Here is a 21,861-nt window from a genome sequence, read left to right on the forward strand (position 1 = left end):
CTAATAAACTGGTACATCCCAGACTTGGCTAAGTCTGCCATTATTTCCCGTTAGGCCTACTGGTTCACTTACAGTTTCAAACTAATTTTATGATGAACTAGTGTACAAGAGGCAGTTAATATATATCCAGATCACCGATTCTGATCTTAAAACACATGTTTGTATGTTTTATCATCAAAGGATATCATGCAGGAAATTGATAGTTGCTACCTTACTCAGAAAAGGGTTAATGGTCAATTAGCTATCAAAACATGTGCTTGTGAATGGGCAAGAGTTTGTTTGTCAACGTAATTGATATCAAAACTAGGTCTAGCTACTGAGGTATTGATGAATACATTTCACTACAAAACTAGAACTAACCGGGCTAAGGCGAGGGGCATTTTAAAAAAAGTATGGTCAGTCAATGTACCTCTTAAATAGCTCTTGTTCGTCCATCAGTGTCAATCCAAGTAAGGACTTATTCCAAACACTAAGCTAGGCATCACACACTTTCTTACACTTAGCTACTGTCCTATCCGAACTATCAATTCTAGCAGCTTTAGCACTCTTCTGAATCTCGTTACAATCTTCGTAAGTTTACCGTTTAATCGCAAAATACTTACCCAAATTTACGAATGGCATTTTGTATAAGTCTCAACATTCTCATGCACTACATATTCCGATACATTCGGAAATGAACACAATAAAGAAAGCTAAAGTTGTTTATTTGATGTACTTTTATAAATGACCACATGTGCATCTCTGGGTCTTTCTGACTCTGAATTCAATCACTGTAAATATCAGTAACTTTTTCCCACCCAGCTGCCAGTCAAAGCCTTTGAACTTGCCGCCCACTATTGCATCATGTTCTTTTTGATGTACTCTTATAATGGCAACATGTATGTACATCAAGGGGTCTTTCAGTCACTGAATTCTGTCATTGTAAATATCAGCACAGCTAAATCATCAACACATTTTCCCACAAAGCAGGTGGCTGAAGCAGGACTGGCAAGTTTTTGAATTCTGCCGCACACATATTGAATGTGTACGGAGGACTCTTGCCTCAGTGATATTCTGCATCCCAGATCAAAAAGTGGCATCCAAATATGCGTAATTAAGCGCTTCCAAGATCTCTGGTGCTCATATCTACTTTTCTGTTTTAAGCAGGTTACTGAACTATGTACTCGTGATTTTTAAACACTATTTCTGTGAAGGGTGTACAGATATCAAACCTTTCAAAATTTGTTTGAAACTTTCTTCACGAACATATACTATGTTCATGACAATTGCTTAAAATTTGCCCTACGTTGATTGCGCATGCGTTAAACCCAGATTCGACTTCCCAAAAAAGGTCTATAGTAAAGTTTGCCAGCTTGAAGCATGAGGTTACCTAGATGTAAAATGAACCCTGATTTAACAAGCCATTTTGTGTGCAGATAAATGGCCATTGCTATCTCCATTTCACTCCTCATTATTCTTTCCTTGTCTGAAGCTATTTTACAGGCATGTCAAAAGCCAATATTTATTTCTATTCATACTTTGAGAATTTAAACTCTCTGAAACTATTATCCCAGATAAATAATGAAATACTTTTGTGCACACATACAACTTGTAGACTATATTTTTGCCTGCTGTGTATAAAATACCCTAATATATATATAGTTATGAATATTTGTAGAACTGGGCTTTAAACTATCTCCTGCCATTGTCCAATAATCCTGTTAAAAGTGTGTGTGTGTGTGTGTGTGTGTGTGTGTGAGATTTGGATTTTTAACATAGCTTTAACAATTATTCAGTCGTATCACTATGATGTCTGCAGTGTGGCAGTTTATAGTGATGTCTTGCACTGGAACAGCATGCTGAAGACATGTCACATTATCCTGACACAAGTCCTAACACTAACCCCTTAATGCTAAGTGCACAAGGAAGCAGCTGTTAGTACCAATTTTGTTTAAGATGTTACTGTCATATTACTGTGGTCATTTAGACCACAGAATACAGTATAAAACAAGTTTATGACCACTGGTCAATAATCACATTTAAGCCATAATCTGTTACAGAAGGAGATATTGAAAATACAAACAACCTTTGCATCTCTAAGAGTGTCTTAATCCACATCATATATAATAATAATAATAATGAGGACTTTGTATAGCGCCTAATCTTTAGAAGCTCTAAGCACTTTACAACATCAGACAACACCTATAACATAAAAAACATAATGATATGATTATAAAAAAAATCACCATGAAATTATAAAACATAAAAAAAAAACATGCTGAGAATAAATATTTAAGGTAGGAAACATTATTAGGTCTTTAAGTTTGTTCTCGCAGTCGAAATAAGTGAGTTTTGAGAGCACTCTTGAATGGGATCACTGTGTCTTTGTGTCTAAGTTGAGTGGGCAATTCATTCCACGTTGTTCGGCCCTGGTATGCAAAAGAACGCTGTCCATATGACTTTGTTTTCATAGTGGGAATAATGAGTATACGATTGTCAGAAGAGGAGAGTAAGTATCTTGCTGGTGTGTATACATGGGTGAGGTCAGATAGGTATGTTGGACTAGAGTCCGACAGTGAAACGTAGCACAGAGAACAAATTTTGTGTTTGATTCTGGATTGAATGGATAGCCATTGTAGGGTACAGAGCAGCGGGGAGGTGTGCTCTGGTCATGGTACTCTAAGTATGATCTGAGCAGCTGTGTTTTGAACTTTTTGAAGTTTCTGGAGCAGATATTGAGATGAACCAGACAGAATTGAGTTACAATAGTCCAGTCTTGAAAGTACTAATGAACACAAGTGTTTAAGTGGCATCAGCTGAAAGATATTTGAGAATGGAGCTGATGAGTCTCAGCTCAAGATATGCAGCCTTACCTATGTTCATGACATGTTGGTGCAATGTGAGAGTACTGTCCAGAGTAACACCTAGGTTTCATACTGATTGTGTGAATTTAATGTTGGTGTTGCTGATATTTATTGTTTGAGGTAAAGGATGTGAATGAGAAAGTTTTTGTGTTGTGATCAGAATGGTCTCATTCATATGCAGCTTGTTACATGTCATCCATGATTTCACATCAGAAATGCACCTCTCTACACCTTGGATGGTAGCTTTAACTTCAGTTGTGTGGCTATATTTGTATATTTGGGTGTCATCAGCGTACAATCGGTGAGACACTGGATGATGATCTATGACACTGGAGAGCAAATGAGTGTACAGAATGAAGAGAACAGGTCCAAGAACAGACCCCTGTGGAACACCACAACATAGATCAACTGGGCTGGAGTGTATTCCATTTGCAGATACAATTTGTGTCCTGTTGACCAAGTAGGACTTTAACCATAGTAAGGCTTTATCATGAATGCCAAATACATGCTGGAGATGGTGAAGTAATATATCATGGTCTATTGTGTCAAATGCTGCAGACAAATAAAGGAGGGTGAGGACTGTAATCTTTCCGCTATCCAACACAGAGAGAATGTCATTAACTACTTTTAGAAGAGTAGTTTCAGTCATGTGGCAAGGGCGATATGCAGATTCTACATTACTAAAAAGACTGTTTGAATTTAGATGAGATACAAGCTGGGATAGAACAACCTTTTCTAAGATTTTTGATATGAATGTGAGATTAGAAACTGGGCATAGTTCTTTAAATCATTATAGACTAGTGTTGGTTTCTTCAGCAGAAGCTTTACAATGGCAGTTTTGAAAAATGATGGAAATTCCCCAGATGAGAAGGGGTGGGGGGATGGCTTTGGGTAAATATTCTTTTTTTTTTATTTACAGAAATACCTGTGGAATACATATTTTGCCCGAAGCAGATTCTTGTATAGATGTCTAAAGAATATTTTAATAAAAATATACATTAGTGGCAAAGCCTTGCTTTTAACATGCACTCAAAATAGTTCACCTTTCCTTTTTAACAGGCATACCTCCCCTAGTCCCACCCCACCACCAATTTAATTTAGCTGAAGGCGGCCATAATAGCTCAACTCCTTGTGAAATGAACAGCTTTATGTTGATGTAAGCCAGAAACTTTCTTTTGTAAGCAGTACATTTCCTGTCGGACTAGTAACTTCCATAATGTTAATAGACCGATGGGTTAGTAAGTTTCGGTTGTCAACAGTCAGCGTTTGTTTATGCCATTCCCTAATAAGGACTTGACTTCAGCCGATGTTCTGTAGAATTAAAGTAGTGACCATTGTAAACTCAGTCGTAAAATATTAGCATGAGAAGATGAAGCTAATTTCTGCCTCGGAAAGGTGCATTTCTATAAGAAGAAACCATCCGATTTTGTGTATTTCACTTAACAGCGCCAATTATGGTCCCGTCATTAACAACAGAAATTTGGTAATTGATCCTAATTAATCTTATAACGAATTAAATGAAAAATGACGTATCACACTTTATTCGCTCTACCACAGTAACAAACTACGAAGCAGTATACCACACAAAAGAACATGGCAAAAACTATTCAAAGAAACGAGTTTTCATGTTTGTTTGTTTAAGGTTGTTTTATTTGTTTGGCTCGCTAGCCAAACACTCTAACAGTCACAAACAGGAAACTGCATTTGACACATCCTTTCCATACAACTACTTTTTCTATGATGATAAGAATAGTTTTTGTGTTTTTTCCCCTACAAGAATGAACAAATAATTGAATACACGTGAAGATATCCAAGCAGAATGCTGTACATTTGTTGCAAATTAAAGTCTCTGAGCATTGGCATCTAAGATTTGAAAATTTTCCTCCTTATTATTAATTTCAACAATACAATGAGGTACGATTAATTAGGAACAATTACCTAACTTACGCTATTAAAGATGAGACTGTAATTGGAGCGTTGAAATACAGCCAAGTCAAATAATTCTTTTGATGGGAACACAACTTTTCCAAGTGAAACTAACATTATTTTCTCATGCTAATATTTTATAACAGTGTTTACAATAGCCACTGCTTTGATCCTGCAGAACATTTTGCTGCAGTCAAGTCTTTATTAAGGAGAGGCCATTTAATTGTAGGGGAGGGGGGAAAATGCACATGTTTTGAAATGCGTTTCTTGCTCTGACTTTCTGATATAAAGGACACTGTGCCATTCCTTTTCTTACTTTAAATAATTTGTATCAGCTATACTGTAACATCTCGTATTTCAATACAAGGCACAATTCCCTCCTTTTAAGAGAGGCAAAATGTGGCGTTTAATAGATGGTGTTCAGCCACCGGAAAAAAGCTACAAGTTGAATGAAAATGACATAAAAGACAGGAACAATTTTTATGATAGTTAAAATCATAATTGAACGTTTCAGAAGACATGGACAGAAGACAAGGAATGGCTGAATTATAATGAGGAAAAGAACGTTATGCGGTGTAAGTGGTGTACGGAATTCGCAAAAACAAACACAGAGAACATCCAGTTTTGTTGCGGGTTGTTCGAACTTTAAAACTGAATCAGTAAACGTACATGAAAGCTGTGGGCAACACAAAAATCATTCAGAGAGAAAAGCAGCTATGCAGATACCTATGCAGATACCACCAGAAGAATGGACTGCTGGTAAGATCTTGGAAAGTTTAAATCGGAATGTGTTTGACCGGCGTGTTAATTTGTTTAGAAATGCACATGCTATCATAAAGAACAGAAGACCCTTCACTGATTTTGTATGGGTGTGTCAGCTGGATGAGATGAAAGTAGTTGATGTTGGAGAGACTTACAGTAATGATTAACAGATTGTTACATTTACACACTACATGGCTGAAAGCAAAAGACAGAAATTTGTCAAAGGTGTGAAAAAAGCAAGGTTTCTTGCAGTAGTGTGCGACAGTTGTACTGACAGTTTTAGGGAAAAGGGTAAGGAGACCAGAACAAGCCCCATATGGACCCCAAGTGCAGGTGGAGGACTAGTACTAATATTAGTACCCTTACTCCTACCTCGTGGACAGGGTACTAACATGAGCACATACGTGTTAATGGAGCAAGCCGGGTGTGATTCACACCTGGCGCTCTTTTAGCCTAATAATAACACTTTAAACATATTCCTTGCATATAATCCAATAAGTTGAGTAGTCCTCTTATTTAATACCGGAATATCGAAAATCATTGTAGAAATAGTTGTGAAATTACGTTTACCTTTTTTAGCCGATATTTTCGTTTAGATCGTCCCCCATATTAGTGCAAATAATGATTACTTCCATTCTCAGGCTTGTTTGTTTGTGTGCCATATAAGGACATTGATGCCTTAATTGGAAACGTAAACAAATCGTAGTAAAAATTTGGCGCCGTTTGGGTCAGAAATTCTGCGCATTAGAAGTAAATATGGTTTATCAACAACTTTTAAATTCCACCAAGAAGCGATTATTTGCCACTTGATTGATAATAATATAGCGTAGAATATCCAAATATGGTCTGGCAAGCCTTACGTAGAAAAGGGGTCACGGCGAGAGTCTCGCGTTATCTGTTATGGAGGACAGGATGAGATTAGAGTAACCATGTCAATTTATTTTATCGTGTATGGCTTAATAAATTTAAAATAAGCCAAACTTCTTTCACAACATGATTATACTTATGTAGTTGATTTATGCATTGTTTGTTTTTCTGACTTTAGTGATGATTTTTGTGTGCTCCATTACATGATATGGGATCAGTTCGTAGCCTCAACCACAACAAATCAAGCTGAGGCTATGACATTGTAGCTAGTGGAGGACGAGAAAGGACACTTGGATCCCTTTCTGGAATTGGATCTTGATTATCTTGAGAAACAAAAAATGTGAATTGACTGATTGATGATTTGAAGCAGGATTTATACTTTCGTACTTCTGCATTTCATATGATAATGCTATTTATGAAATAAAATTGTTGTTAATCTCAATACAAGTGTGTGACATTTTGTGGCCAGGACTAGTAAAGATATGGCAGGACTAGTAAATTTCTCAGTATACTAGTCCTTCTGGCTACAAAGAAATTTGTGTTAAATTCGAGCCCTGCATAAATTCACCAAATTAATGGTTGAAAGATGCAATCATTTTCAGAAATTACCAGGGAAATCTCATTAGGAGACCCTACTACAATTCATGCTGCACACTGTTCCCTCCATTCACATGCAAAATTTATCCTAATCAGAATGTCGGTCATTCTACACTAACTGCAAACTGGAACTTTTATACTTAAAAGGTGAACATTTATTTTTTCCTTGGGTTTAAACTGCTCAGAAATATTCAAGAAAATATCAAAATAATTTCAACTGATTATAAACCATTCTGGTTTATTATATATTTTACCTTCAAAATGAACTAGTCCAAAGTGATCTGTACCTATAAAATAAACAAGAACACATAGATGTGAAGAAAAAAATATTAAACAAGTAAAATATTATAAACACAACAATTCCAGCAACGAAAAGAAAAACAGAATTTATGAAGAACAACCACTATTAACAGTTCATTCTCATTGCATACAATTACAAACCTACCATTTACCATTTGTCTCTTGTAATTAGGTACTGCTTGGTTCATCAAGTCAATTTGTTTTGGGTTTCTTTGCTTCTTTGCTTCTGTTCAGATAAACTCTGTCTTGCAACTTTTCAGTTCACATAAATTAATTTTCCCAAAGGTCATTTATTATTTTACCAGTCACCTAATACATGGGGAAAGAAGAAAAAAAAAAAAAAGGGGGGGGGGGTTTGTTGCTTTAAACTCGCTAATTAAAAAGCACCATGCAATTTTCATTACCCAAACTAAGACAATATTGTGTAACTTTGGGTAACCTTATCCATCCAACAAAAATTAAGGTTTCCTGTAATTTTCCTCCAATTGTTATCTGATCAATCAGTCAAGCTAGTGCACAAATGCTGAGTAATGATCGACAACCCCTTAGTTGTGGGGACTTAGTGGTTTCATTGTTCACTTGTATCTTATTTCCAACCTGTTATAATTGTGCCTTACAACTAATTACTAACATGGGTGAAACATACAACTGATACACATGTCAGCAGAGCTTGTGAGAACGTCATTTGTGAACAAATAAATCTGACTTTAAGAACCACAGAAAAAAAATTGAAGTTTTTTTTCTTCTCCCAAGATGTAGAATTCTATGACAAGTACTTCAAAACCTTTATTTTAATAGAAATATGGGGTTGGAAACTTCAAGAAATTACACTAAGATTTAGATGGAATTTAGCAAACTACAGTAACTCCTGTGCATTTTAAATTCACAACCTTAAACTATGCTTTTTATACTTTCTGACTGACAAGCAAACTCAAAAGACACTGATCTACATGTTCAAGGTAACACTGGGCCTGTATTGTACATGCATGATGGGAAAATTATAGTAAAAATTGGATTAAACAGGACTCCTCTTCAATCCATGTAGATTTTTTCTTCTGATAAAATGGACTAAAGAGAACCAGTCTGTGCCAACATGGAACCACAGTAACTTTTAATGAAACTTTACATTTCATCATCATAAGCAAATATGTGTGGTGTTGATTTGGAGAACAAAGACTGTCTGTACACAGAGTTAGAAGATTGGCATGTTTAGTCAGTTTGAGCAAAGTTCGATAGATAAATATAGCACTGCACTCTGAGCATGCCCAGAGGGTGCTCTCAGACTCCAAACTGTAAGTCCCCCAAAATGTAATAAATCCCCATATCATGATCAATTACTGGGGGTTAGAGGTGCATGCAATGTCCCAATGACAAGTTAACTTAGGTACCAGACATAACTTAACAAGACATTACACTTACCAACTTGTCTTGCAGATACCAGTAAGGAATGAAGAGTTAGGACTGCAAGGGTTACAACAAAATTCCAAGTGAACCGTTTGCTCTGCAACTTGGCATCAGTTTCCATCATGGATCTAGAAATATTCCAATGTCAGCATTGTCCACAGACATAGTTAGCACATATTTTTATCACATCATGAATTAAATTCACAATACGTTTTTTTTTAACAATTCACATCACAATTCAAGAATCTAACTTTAGTTAATAATTTTTCACAATACTGATATATCCAAACTTCTGAATTTCAACTGCTCGGTATTGCACTGGTCACAGGTTCTTATTTGGTTTCCTCTTCTGTAAATATTAAAGAAAACAAATGTATAAGAAATATGAAACAAACAGGTATACAGGCTGTACAGCTTTATCAGGTGGAACATTAATGAAGGAAAAGTGTGAACAATGACTTCTGATTGGCTTGCCAGTACAATGGGATTAAGTTGTGTCAAATCCAGCCAACTAATTAGTGACTACATCAAAGAACTTAGTAAACAATAGACTAGAGGAAATGGACTAAAAATGCAGGTGAAAAATAAAAGATACAAGTGTAATAAAACCTTTCAACCACCCATCAAAGGAAAGGAATAGGCGTAATTATAGGAATCAGAAAAACAAATGCAAGTAAAAAAAACATCAATAATTCCTGTTCAGTCTGGAATATCTTTTTAAGCAAAAATTGACTATTTGATTTCTCAAAATGTAGAATGCTTATTCTAATCATTCTACTACTGCTATATATCAACACCACCACCACCACAACTACTACTTATACAAGTCAGTAACCTGTACATTAATCTGAACCTAATTTTCCTTATAAAGTCTGAACCACACGCAAAATTGTTAAGACAATCATGCTGACAGTATTACACCTGTTACCATTTTTGTTAAATATTTTGGTTTCCCAGAATTTTTACATATTTATTCTTTATTTATTTCAAAGAGATTATATTCCACAAGTTATTGTGCAATTTTACTATTCACATATTGCAAATCTTACTTTCACCTGGCACCATTTAGTAACTTTAGTGCTGATATGCCACTTTACCTGTACATGCTTTTCATTATGCTTCCGATTGCATCATACAATGAATCCATCAACAGCTTATTTCAGAAGAAAAATAATAACGAAACAGTTGCAAGAACACTGCAATGATGTGTACATGATCCAACAACTGCTTGTAAGGCTAAGTGGTTTCCTTTTTAAGTGGAACCAAGAAGCTACAAATTGGAGATGAAAAAAAAGAAAGAAATTAAAATCGATTATAAATGTGTCCTACCCTATAATTTAGTTTATGATGTTATGACCTGTATTAAAAATAAAATATCAGTATCTTGTAAGTATTTCCTTTTGTTTGGCTGAACCTGATATTTTATCTGATATGGACAAAATTAATTTTTGGCCAGGAAATTGGTCAGCTACGGAAATTCCTTATACAGTCATGGTAATAAATCATATATAGTTATGCAAAAAAATCTGATCAGGTAAAATGATAATGAAAATGCCTTTGCCTTGTAATATATTTTCCTATTAACATTAATTACACACTGAAAAAAGTAAATGAAATTATCTTGTGTAGATTTGTACTTACATCAATCTGTCAGAAATTCCTCACAAAAATGAATCCCTATCACCCATGCTTTGGGTTTAAATACAACCCTTTCATAAAATGTCACACATACATCCCTATAAAAACTGCAGGTTGGCCTGGGGTATGGACAAAAGGTGTCTTGACTTAAAATGACACCAGTTGTTAATCCCATGAAACAATGACATTTTTGTTTTGTGCAATACAAGCTACCTGACATTGTTCAACACATAAGCCAATTATGTATATTGCTATACATAGCAATACAGATCTGTTAAAATAATGTAATTATACATAACATATATTCTAAAAATGGAAATTGGAAGGGGGTGAGGGTTGATTAAATATGGAGATTTAATTGAAAAATTAAGGTAAGAAATGAACATGTGATTTTTCTGTGTGGTTTATTTTAAGAAGATATTGATTAGAACTCTTTAAAATTGTTTTCAAACGGAAATAACAAAAGTGATACAAAGGTAAATAAATTCTACATGCTCAATTTAAAATTTCATTTTTGTGTACAAGAAAACAGTAAGTTCATGCAGCATTTACTATCTGTCAAAAATATTTTGTAAAGAAAAAGATGTGTTATATATTACAACTGTACTAAAGGATACCTATTGTTGTAGCACGAGCCCCTGCTTCCAGGACCGCGATTTTTGGATCCCGGTTGCTCCATTTTGTAAAATCCGTACACAATTTTCTTAATACTTTAATCTCAGATTTGGTGGGAATGCAGTCCTAGATGTCCATTTTTGAAATCTTCGAGCTCATAATAAATCATACTAGGCTGACAGACACTTGATTGTGCAGTACAATTTCCAAATTGTTATGGCAACTTACAAAGTGAAAATTGCACATAACAGAATACTGTACACTTGACAAGATTGTTCAGTAAATTTTTTGCCAAGTTTGGGTTTAGGGCTGGGAACTTTTTTAATACAGCAATACAGCCGATTCATCCAAAATAAATGAAAATGTTGATGTGAATACAACTTATTTTTTAAAATTATTGTTTGAAGTAGCCCTACAATAAACTTGAACGTTTTCATGGCCTGGTACATTGCTTTAAAATAGATATTAATGGCCGTCCTAAAGCTTTTGTCACCTTGGTCATTGCTAGTGCCAGAGACATGGTGAAACATTCTATGAAAAGTTGCCATTGTGTTTTTTTAAAGTGTGCCCTGGGTTAAAATTTGTGAGGGGCTTTTACAAAAAATATGATCCTGCACTCAATGTGCAACAATGAAAAGAGCCATTCCTTTATAAGAGGAACCTTTATTTTTTTGCAAGGGACTTTAAATTTTTTTTTCTTATCCTGCACTTGATGTGCAAGAATGAAGAGAGCCGTTCCTTTATAGAAGGAACCTATTTTGGATCTATTTGAAATAAATTGCTCTACCATGCAATATCCATTGGGCTTACAGATTTGTGATGTTGCCACTGTACAAATGTCTAATATATTTCTATCTTTTGTTGTAGTAAACTTCATTCACTGCAAAGAGCCAAAACCTTTCTTGAGCAAAAAGCAGTAACTTTTCTTTGTACAATTCTATATACATGTCATGTATATACTCCAGTAATAACACACAGGGTGTAAGAAAAAAAGAACCAATATCCACTTTTTCTATCAGTCACCTTTAAGCTGTTGTCCTTTAAATTTTGTGTAGCCTTTACTTAAAGTGAATTCCATTTCTGTTCAGTCCACCAAATATAAACGTCCATAATTCTGAGGTCCTCATTGTTCTTATTTTTTTGCACTCCTACAGTAAAAGATTACTACTCAAACACTGTTCTGGTATGCATTCAACACTCCCTGTAAAATTCTTACTCACACCTGCTGAACTGAATAGTCCTGGGTGAGTTACCTTTCACTGTCCTGGGATTAAAAATAACTTCCTATTCAACACATAAAATTCTGTATTACTGCCCCCACCCCATTTTCAAACAGGCCAGTCAATGTAAATGAAGCATGCTTCGGTTTTGTATCATAATTTCCCTTCTATGAGAATTTGCTACACTGGTGGTTAACCTCTTTCAATGCTAACCCGGGGGGGGGGCACAATAATCTCTACTTCCTGGACCCTAATCATCAAAGGGAATTTCACACCCTGAAGAATCAGTTATTTACAACTTCCTCTATGATTCTTTTAGAGTTAAGCCTTTGGGGTCACAAGTCTGGAACAAAAAGTATTGGAAAGACATATCTATGTGTAATATGCCCATCTCTTTAATTGGCACTTAGTAGTGTTTGGTGGATGAATCTTTGAGATGTTTGCTGGAGGCCTGATAAAATCAACTACTTGTAACAGAAATCTAACTAAAACAATTGTTTCAAATGATCCATACTGATAAAGACACGGTAAACTACCCCACAAATCTCTTATTTCATTTATATTCATACATTTTCATTTAAAACACATATCCACATTAGGATGAGTATAGGGGGGTTTCATGGTTACAACGGAGTTACCGATCGTAGTGCCTAAAATTCCCTCCCTTAGCTCTAATGCGCATGCCCACAAAAAATTTCCAGTTCCGTATAGTTCACCGTTCTACACTTGGTTAGCGAAACATAGTCAACAAAAGAAGGTATCTTAGCTGTACTACAGATCATTATGGTTAAACCAATGAATCAATTATATATGCCAAACATCTTTTGTTCAAACTAGGAGAATAATTAAAGACATTAAATCAGATAATTAGATTCATTGTCCATACTTACATTAACCTGTATCAGATAATTAACTATTATTTACTTTCCATACTTAAATGATATCAAATAATTAAATTAAATACACTGTCCATACCTGATAATATAAATTCATTATCTATAATTATATTTGTAGGAACATTTCACTCTGCTCTCCAATTTTAAGCATCTATTGCACATTTTTGGATATATAACTTTAACGAAAACAATCTCAACAATTTGCATTTTTCATATGTTGATATATCCTTCTTTCTCAGTTATTTTCACAAGGCTAATAGTTGGTTTATAACAGGTGTTAAGAAAGTCATAACGCAAGTTCGATAAGAAAATTATAACACGAATTCAATACGTCAGCTGATTTGTAATGCTGAATATTTTAAACCAGAATTTTTTTAAATTTAAAAAAAAATGGAACACAGTATTTTAATGTATTCAGAGGAACTTAACAAAGCAATAATTACATTAGCTATCATAATGATAAATGAGTGTAATTAATGCAGACGGAATATTTGTTCATATTTGGGTGTAAATATCGTACAATATTCAGATTAAATAACATGCCCAATGACGTTTTTTGTTGTTCCATTTTCATTTTGACTTTTAAAACATCAAATATCGGACGGTACATGCAATAACTTTCAGCATGATTTTTCTTTGCTATGCTACACGTAATAACTCTCAAACTTGCTGGGGTCTTTAGACATTTCTGATTGCAGCCAGCAAATTTATATAGAACAGCCTTCTTAAAATTAGCTTAATTCTGTTTAACTTTCCTTGCATCAAATATGTAAGTTTTAAAGATCCAATTATTTTACAGATTCCGTCATATTACTTTGGTTCGCCTTTTAAATCAATATTGATCTACGTGACTGGATGTAAAATTGCAAACAGTACGATTTAAAAAAGAGACTGCTTTTAAGAACATACTCTACAAGTCAATAATAAATGGATACTCACGCATATTCATATTTTGTTGTCTTTATCTATCAGTCACTCTTTCTAACTTAGCATCATTTTATACTCGTTTTTAACCAGAAGTATGTCTATGTAATATACGTATGCGAACACACATTCATTCGATATACATACCCATGCACCAGATGAAAGACAGACATACAAACTGTATACTCTAAAATTTCCAACCGTTCAAGGAAATAAAATTAAAATAATCATCAAGGAGACTCGTACGTGCACCTGTCTGTTCAAGAGTGGTTGACATTTGTGCATTAAAAAAAAAATCAAAGTTATTTCATGAAAAATATAATGAACATTAATAGAAAAGCAAGTCTAAATCAATAATAAAAAAACCTTAAAAAGTTATAATTTTTTTCTCGTTGTCGTTCAACCTCCATTAACTGCTATGATTGAATCTGTACAAAATAAACATATTTTCATTTTTCTTCAAGTGAGATAAATTGCAAGAACTTTTTACACAGCGATACACTTTCGCACAGTCAAACAATACAAACTAGAGCATAAGGTAGTAGTGGAAAGATAATGAAGTTCTAAAATGGGCAGATAATATTTATTTGAAAGCTGGGAGCAGCGCAAGTTAGTGAAAAAAAAAAGATGTAGAAAAAAAATTGATCAAATATTGATAGAATTTCTTTTTAAGATAGTGAGATATCGATCCTGCTTGCATAATGTGAGCAGTCTGTCACATTTTATTGATCTACATCTGCCATCTTAATTGATTGAACTATCTGGAAGTGAGTTGCACCGATATGCCCTCTGGTGTTTTTAAGGGGAGATACTAACCATGAAACCCCCTATAGAGTTGTTGCAAAGAATACATGCATAAATAATAGAAAGATCACAAAACTTCAAACAGTATGAGGAAATAATCAGAATGTATGTCTTTTATTGCAAATGACTCCTACAACAACAAAAAATTGTTTTAAAGTCAACAAATTTGTTTAGCCCTTTAGGACTGGCAGCAGGAAAATCTACAAAGAAGAGGCAAAACTGCAACTGAAATTCAGTGTTGCACATATGCTGCCATGGGCAAATTTGTGGGATGCAACATTTTTGAGAGACAAAGAAAATTAATAGTACATAATGCACCATGGTGCTATAAAAACCAGACAATTTTATTCTTTTCCTCAATATTGCCACCTTAACTGTGCATCTGCTCTGTACTATCATATTTTCATTCTCACATAACTCATGTTCAAATACATATATCAGGTTTACCTTAAATGAGCTGCACCATGGAATTTTTCCAGTCAGGATCTTATTTTAATTCACCTTTAAGGTACACTCATTATTATAATAAATATCAAAATTTTCTTAATAACTTTTTAATACAAATTAAGAAATCATTAATTAAACAGCAAATTGTTTATTTGTATAAATTCCTTATCTTTTGTCATTATTTAAACCTCAAAATAGGCATACAAAATTGAAAACAAAATAATACTTATTTTGGTGTTTGCACCAACCCATATAATATAAATTTTTTAATCTACTATACAGGGATATAAAAAACTGCAAAAGAAAATTACATGAACGTTGAAGGATTGGTGGGGGGCATATTTTATTGTAAGAAGCATGCCTGCCTGTAATTTTCATACGAGGCCAAAGAACATAAATGGAGGCATTTCTAATAGGAATGTCATTCTGAATATTTCCATGGACTGAACAAGCATTAATAATAACAACAGTATTTTTAAAACTTCTTTTTTAAGTTCAAGGACAAGCAGTATTGTGATCTGTGGACATTCTCTAGTAGTACCAAACTCCCAGTTTCTATCTAACATTTAATAAATCCTCATATTTCGATCAAAAAGAGGTTCATAAAATGTCCCCACCCCTAACCCAAGCTCATCCAAAGTATCACACTGTGCATCAGCTGCATTATCCATGTGGTGCATTATGTTACAGCAGATTGGGGTCTTTGCAGCTGAATCTTCCTTGCAGGTAAATAATTACACTAAGTAACATTTGTCAAACTACAAAAACTGTCCATTAGGAGATGTAGCATTGTAGGGGATTTAATAAGGTGGGTTGCCCCCTATTCAAAAGGTGTTGTACACTCTGCAACATTTGGTAACATTTGGAAAGGTAAATATTGTAGGAACAAGTGAACAACAACAATACTACAAACAAATGGCCACAAAAAGCTTCCAATTGTGATATGAAACGCCTCTAGCAATTATGCACACCTTTGTAAACACCTGCTTTCTGAAAGGTAAAAAAATTGTAGGAACAAGTGAACAACAAACAATATGCACGACACATAGGCATCAGTGGCTTTCAACTTTGAAACGAAGCACCTCAAAGATGTAGATACCTTTGTATATACCTATATTTGGGATAGGAAAAAAATTGTACTAGTGAGGAAATTATACGATGGACACAGAGGCATTAACAACTTCTACTGTGAAATAAAAAACAAATGCTGTCCACATATCTTTCTGAATACCAACTGGTACAACTTCTTTGAATGTCCTTTTTCAAGTAATAACCCCAAAACAATATACAAATATGTGTTTAGAGAACTATGCTAGAGCACTAGGTTAGGGCTCATCCCCTACTGAAAAGCTGAAATCTGCCCAAATGCACAACTTTGCACAGGGTCTTCCACAATTAGTGACTTTGTATCAAACTATCTTCCTGACAAGCTCAGAAAACCCGGGTTCCTTGTGACATGCCAATGGTCCACTTTCCAGTGGGAAACAAAGCTAAAGAAAAAAAAACCAAAAGCCATTTCTAAACTTCTGGGGCCAATAAAAAAATATGATGAGCAGATTTTCTCTGAATATTGCTGTGCATAAAATGGGTCAGATATAGGGGTTCATTTAAAAAGAGACTTATTTAGCAAGAGATGGTGTCAGATATATAAACTTGAGTACATCTAGTGGCTTTCAGTAATTTGGCATACAAGAAATGGATTTTTTGTAAAGGTCCAACTGATAATAATCACCCAAGTTCTTTTTTATACTGCCTATTATTTTAGGGGGATATGCCATCTGAGATGCCACTGTATGCATGCAAATGTATGATTGTATTTGAATGCACATGAAAACCCTTACAAAAGTGCAGTCATGGGTGATGGCAGGTTCCAGGTCTGCAGGCATCAGGTAAAATGCTCATTAAAGTGACCAATTAGCAGCACCTGCCCACTGCTGGTGAAGCAGGTCAATCCATGTGGTCAGGGCACAGCAACTAGTTATTAGACAGTAATATATAAGGTCTTAATGACCAGTGGTGATCCTCCTTTAGCATCAACAAACACTGACCTCCACAAGAAATATAGGAGAAATGGATTTCTAAGGTAGAGTGAAAGAGATTTGGAATTATAAATGTCACCTCCTTATTCAAAGCTGGCTGGATCAGGATATATTTTGTAAGTGAGAGATAGTATTTATAGGATGTATTTTTTAAGTGAGCTATATTTATGCAGTGACTGGTAATTATTGATGGATGGGCCTTGAAACTGATGAATTAGTCTGGGGTGGGAACATAGAATTTTCTTACCAGTTTAGGCCAAGGAAAAAATGTGTGTTCCTACTTGCACTGGTCTTAAAATTAGGGCAGGCAAGTCGTTTTCTTATAAATAGATTTGTTTTTCTGTTTGGCCTTAATATAATTTATAAGTTTTTTCTTTTGCAATAAATCCAGTCAAGAAAGTTTTTTTAAGTTCTTCAAAAGTAAGGGATATTTTTTTCCCTTTTGCTTTATACATATATACCTTTGTTCTATTTTAACACATTAATCCCTGGAGCTTTTTGTCATTTTTGCCTGAAAACTGAGTAGGAAACACATATTGAAAGCTGCTTCTGAACAGACTCGAAAACACCAAATCCCCAGTCATCTTTCAATAACGTACTGCCTAGTGGTGTTAGAAACATCGATTTTCGTTGGCTATTTGACTCGCACATGAGCAGAAGGGTAAAAGTTGGACTTTTTTATTATTATTTTTTGCTAAACGGAGCCATTACACTGGACAACAAATTTTTACAAAAGTCATGTTACTGAAATAAAATTAGTCAATTCTTATCAATTTTTATGTGCTGAACACGAATATGACAGTCAAATTGCAAAATTGGCTCTAGTTTTTTTGTAATCTGCAAGAAATTAATGTTTACATAACGAAATGCATTCCAATAGTAAAAGGTCAACTGTAATAGCCTACCTATAAAAAATCAAGTCATTGACTACATCTTAGATTTCTTCGCCTGTCTCTTGTACAGCTGTTCGGGAGCATCTCTGAGGAGTGTCCAGCAGTAGTCAGCCAGCATTGTAGTGGACCATTTTCCCTGGTATCTTTGTTCCATTGTTGCGATATCTTGATGAAAACGTTCGCCGTGTTCATCACTAACAATACCACAGTTGCTAGGAAAGAAATCCAAATGGGAATGAAGGAAGTGAATCTTTAGAGACATATTGCAGCCAAGTTTCTTATACTTCATCAACATGTCTTCTACTAGTTCCTTATAGTTTTCTGCCCTAACATTTCCGAGGAAGTTTGTAGAAACTAGGCGAAAAGCATTCCATGCTTGTTTCGCGTCACCTTCCAGCAAGTTGTTGAACCGGTCATCTTTGAAAAGCTCTCGAATCTGAGGACCCACAAAAACTCCCTCTTTAATCTTTGCTTCGCTGAGTCGAGGGAATTTTTTATGCAGGTATCGGAATGCTGGCAAAGTCCGGTCAATGGCTTTCACGAAGTTCTTCATCAAACCTAGTTTGATGTGAAGGGGTGGTAGCAAGATTTTCTGAGCCTCAACCAGAGCTGGGTGTTGGATATTCTTCTCTCCAATGGCTACATTCTGCCTGTGAGTCCATTCCTTCCTCATGTAGTGCATTTCCCTTGCTCGGCTATCCCACTCGCATAAGAAACACATGTATTTTGTATATCCTTGCTGCAGTCCCATTAAAAGGGCAACTACCTTCAAATCACCACAGAGGTGCCAGCTGTACTTGTTATACTCAATGGAATTCAGTAGCTGCCTTAAGTTATCGTATGTCTCTTTCATGTGGACAGCATACGCTACTGGAATAGATGGAAGAATGTTTCCATTGTGCAAAAGCACAGCCTTGAGACTCAGTTTCGAAGAGTCCACAAATAGTCTCCATTCTTGTGGGTCATGAGTGATTTTTAAAGCATTCATGAGGCCCTCAATATCGGAACAGAATATCAGATTACTTTCCTTTCTGAAGAAAGGCTCCAATTGCTGGTGGCGCTTTCGATATGCAGTAATTGTGACATCTTCTTCTAGAAGATTCCATTGTTGGAGTCTTGATCCTAGCAATTCTGCCTTGTTCTTTGATAAGTCCAAATCACGAATCAGGTCATTTAGTTCTTCCTGTGTTATTCTGTGTGGGGTTGATGATGCACCACAGTGAAAATCTGGATCACTGCATGCTGATGGACCAGGAGAAGAACAGGTCGACTCACCTTTGTCTTCGTCAGATGAATCAAGAGAATATTCTGCTGGAGGTTCTGGAATAGGAAGTCCCTCACCATGTGGAACTGGTCTCAATGCAGACGGAATGTTTGGGTAGACTATTCTCGACTTCTTTCGCTTCGTTATTCAGCCGGAAAGAGGAGGAACCAAGCAGAAGTAACAGTCATTTAGGTGGTTGCTTGGCTCTCTCCACACCATTGGGACTGCAAACGGCATTGATGACCTTTTGCAATTCAACCACTGTGAAAGCTGTGTTGTACATGTAGCAGAGCATATATGCGGAGCCCAAGGCTTGTCTTGGTCACCAACCTTGCATCCGAAGTAAAGATGATATACCTTCTTCACTTGAGAATTGATACTTTTCTTCTGGTTGGCAAATGTCACTTCCCCACAAATATAGCAAAAATTGTCCGCGGTATTAACACACTTTCGAGGCATTACTGTTCTTTATTGTACGTAAATGGATAAAATAATAAGTTTTATGTAACAGTAGCTTGAACTGTCTCGCACAACGTCTAAAATATTTTAAATGCTGAACCTATCTGATTGGGCTTTATATAGTACACTGCTTACATCAGCTTCAGCAGCCGCCTGGCATTAGTATAATAGGCCTACACATGTATAGTACACTGCTGACGTCAACTTACTTCAGCAGCCGCATGGCATTAGTATTGCATTGCATCAGAAAATGATGCAATCAACTGTGGATGATGTGAGCATGATGGTATTATGCAATGTTACATCATTATTCCGGATGTTGCTGCAGTCCTACTGGAGAAATTTACACAGTGAAACATAGAAAATGAGGTATATGAATATCTTCAAAACGAGAGCCAATACAAATTTTTCACGGTTATATTCGTGTTCGGCACACCAAAATACTACAGATTAGGGCCTTTTCAAGTCAGTAATGATTTCACTGTTGACCAGTGTTATTTTTGTATGGAGACCACTCTTTATTCCAAATGCCCATCTTATCCTACTTTTTGCAAAGGCTCATCTGTCTGTTTGCAGTTCATACCGGTTTCCTTAGATCTGAGACCAAAAAGTCTAAAATCTGGACACAAAATCGGATTCCGACCACGGGCGAATTTTGGGCAAAAAAAAGGTCAGGTCCAAAAAATGAGGTTTTTCTATCTGTATTTTGTAGTGCAACTAGATATTCCAGATTATTTGGTATCATTGTAGAGCTACATCTGTCTACCTTTCTATAATACCACCCACTTTAGTGAATCATGCATGACCATGACGCTACAGAGCTCGGCAGCAGGCTACTACCTCCTGCCCCGTAAAGTCGTTACTAGGGGTTAATGTGTTAATGCACAATTGCTAAAACACTATTGGGGCCCCGAGTGGCCGAGTGGTCTAAAGTGCTCTCCGTTACGGATCACTGCCATCTCACTCTGTCTGTGTGGGTTTGAGTCTCAGATGCAGCCAATGTGGGTATGTGAGAAAGCTTGCCAGTAGCTTCATGTGGGTTGTTGTTTCTTTCCAGGGTTTTCCTGGGTTCTTCCTAAACCATTAATAATAGGCCGCCATGTATAGCCTATCATGTGCTGAAAAATGGCATTAAACCCTACAACAACAACAACTAAAACACTATTACTACTGTTATTAATAATTTCAACAAGTTTTGTTTTAAAAATTGTTTACTTTTGAAAAATAACAATTATTTAAAAGGACATTAGAAGACTTATAAGCTAATCCATGAGATCAACACTGCCTTTTAACAAACAGGTATTATAATTTACTTATTATTATTAGTAATAAGCAAAACATTATAATTAACCAATTTCAAAGTTAACAACAAGAATGTTCTGATGTTACAATATTTTTCTGTGAACAGAATAGAGGAATTATAATCTATATATTGTTAAGTACTACAACTTTGCTTTGACAATGAACAGAATTTTCTTGACCGCTTGGAGTAAGGTTTAAGTTGGAAATCGCCAAAAACTGGTCATTTTATAAATGATATGTTAAGTAAACTGTTAATGGAATATATAAATATATCAATATCATGAGAGAGAGAGAGAGAGAGTGTGTGTGGTGGCGACACAAGTTAATGGCTCAAGACAAATAGCTACTTCCAAAAACTGCTCAACCCTCAATCATTTAGATTTTCTATCATACCAATTTATGCATGGTTAATATGGATATAATTAAAGATACTATATAATACTACAACACAATGAGGTGCAGTATTGAAGAATGGTGTTTGAACACATATTCTGCAATGGTAAATATCTCCTGAAATTGCTTTATTTATTACCTACAACACCACAACCAGAAATTAGAAACTGGTTAAACTGAGGTATTACAAATTAAATCTCACATAAAAGCAAGGAGTCTATTAACCTGGATTAGTGGCATACTTGTATCATAAATATTCTTGCACATA

General features: G+C 35.3%; 1 protein-coding gene across 3 annotated transcripts in view; it reads right to left on the reverse strand.

Moving 5' to 3' along the window:
- The window catches only part of LOC149772703 (fibroblast growth factor receptor 2-like), an 80,605-nt gene that overhangs the window by 41,592 nt on the left and 17,152 nt on the right, over positions 1-21,861 (reverse strand). For all 3 annotated transcript variants that reach the window (XM_089947456.1, XM_089947458.1, XM_089947457.1), the window contains exon 2: positions 8,715-9,048. In XM_089947456.1, coding sequence (XP_089803582.1) covers positions 8,715-8,823 — 109 coding nt within the window. In that variant the 5' untranslated portion in view covers positions 8,824-9,048. The remainder of the gene's footprint in view (positions 1-8,714; positions 9,049-21,861) is intronic.

The sequence above is a fragment of the Sinohyriopsis cumingii genome, unplaced genomic scaffold (genome assembly GCF_028554795.1).
Source record: "Sinohyriopsis cumingii isolate HCF-2022 unplaced genomic scaffold, ASM2855479v2 utg001237l, whole genome shotgun sequence".
Classification (NCBI taxonomy): Eukaryota; Metazoa; Mollusca; class Bivalvia; order Unionida; family Unionidae; genus Sinohyriopsis; species Sinohyriopsis cumingii.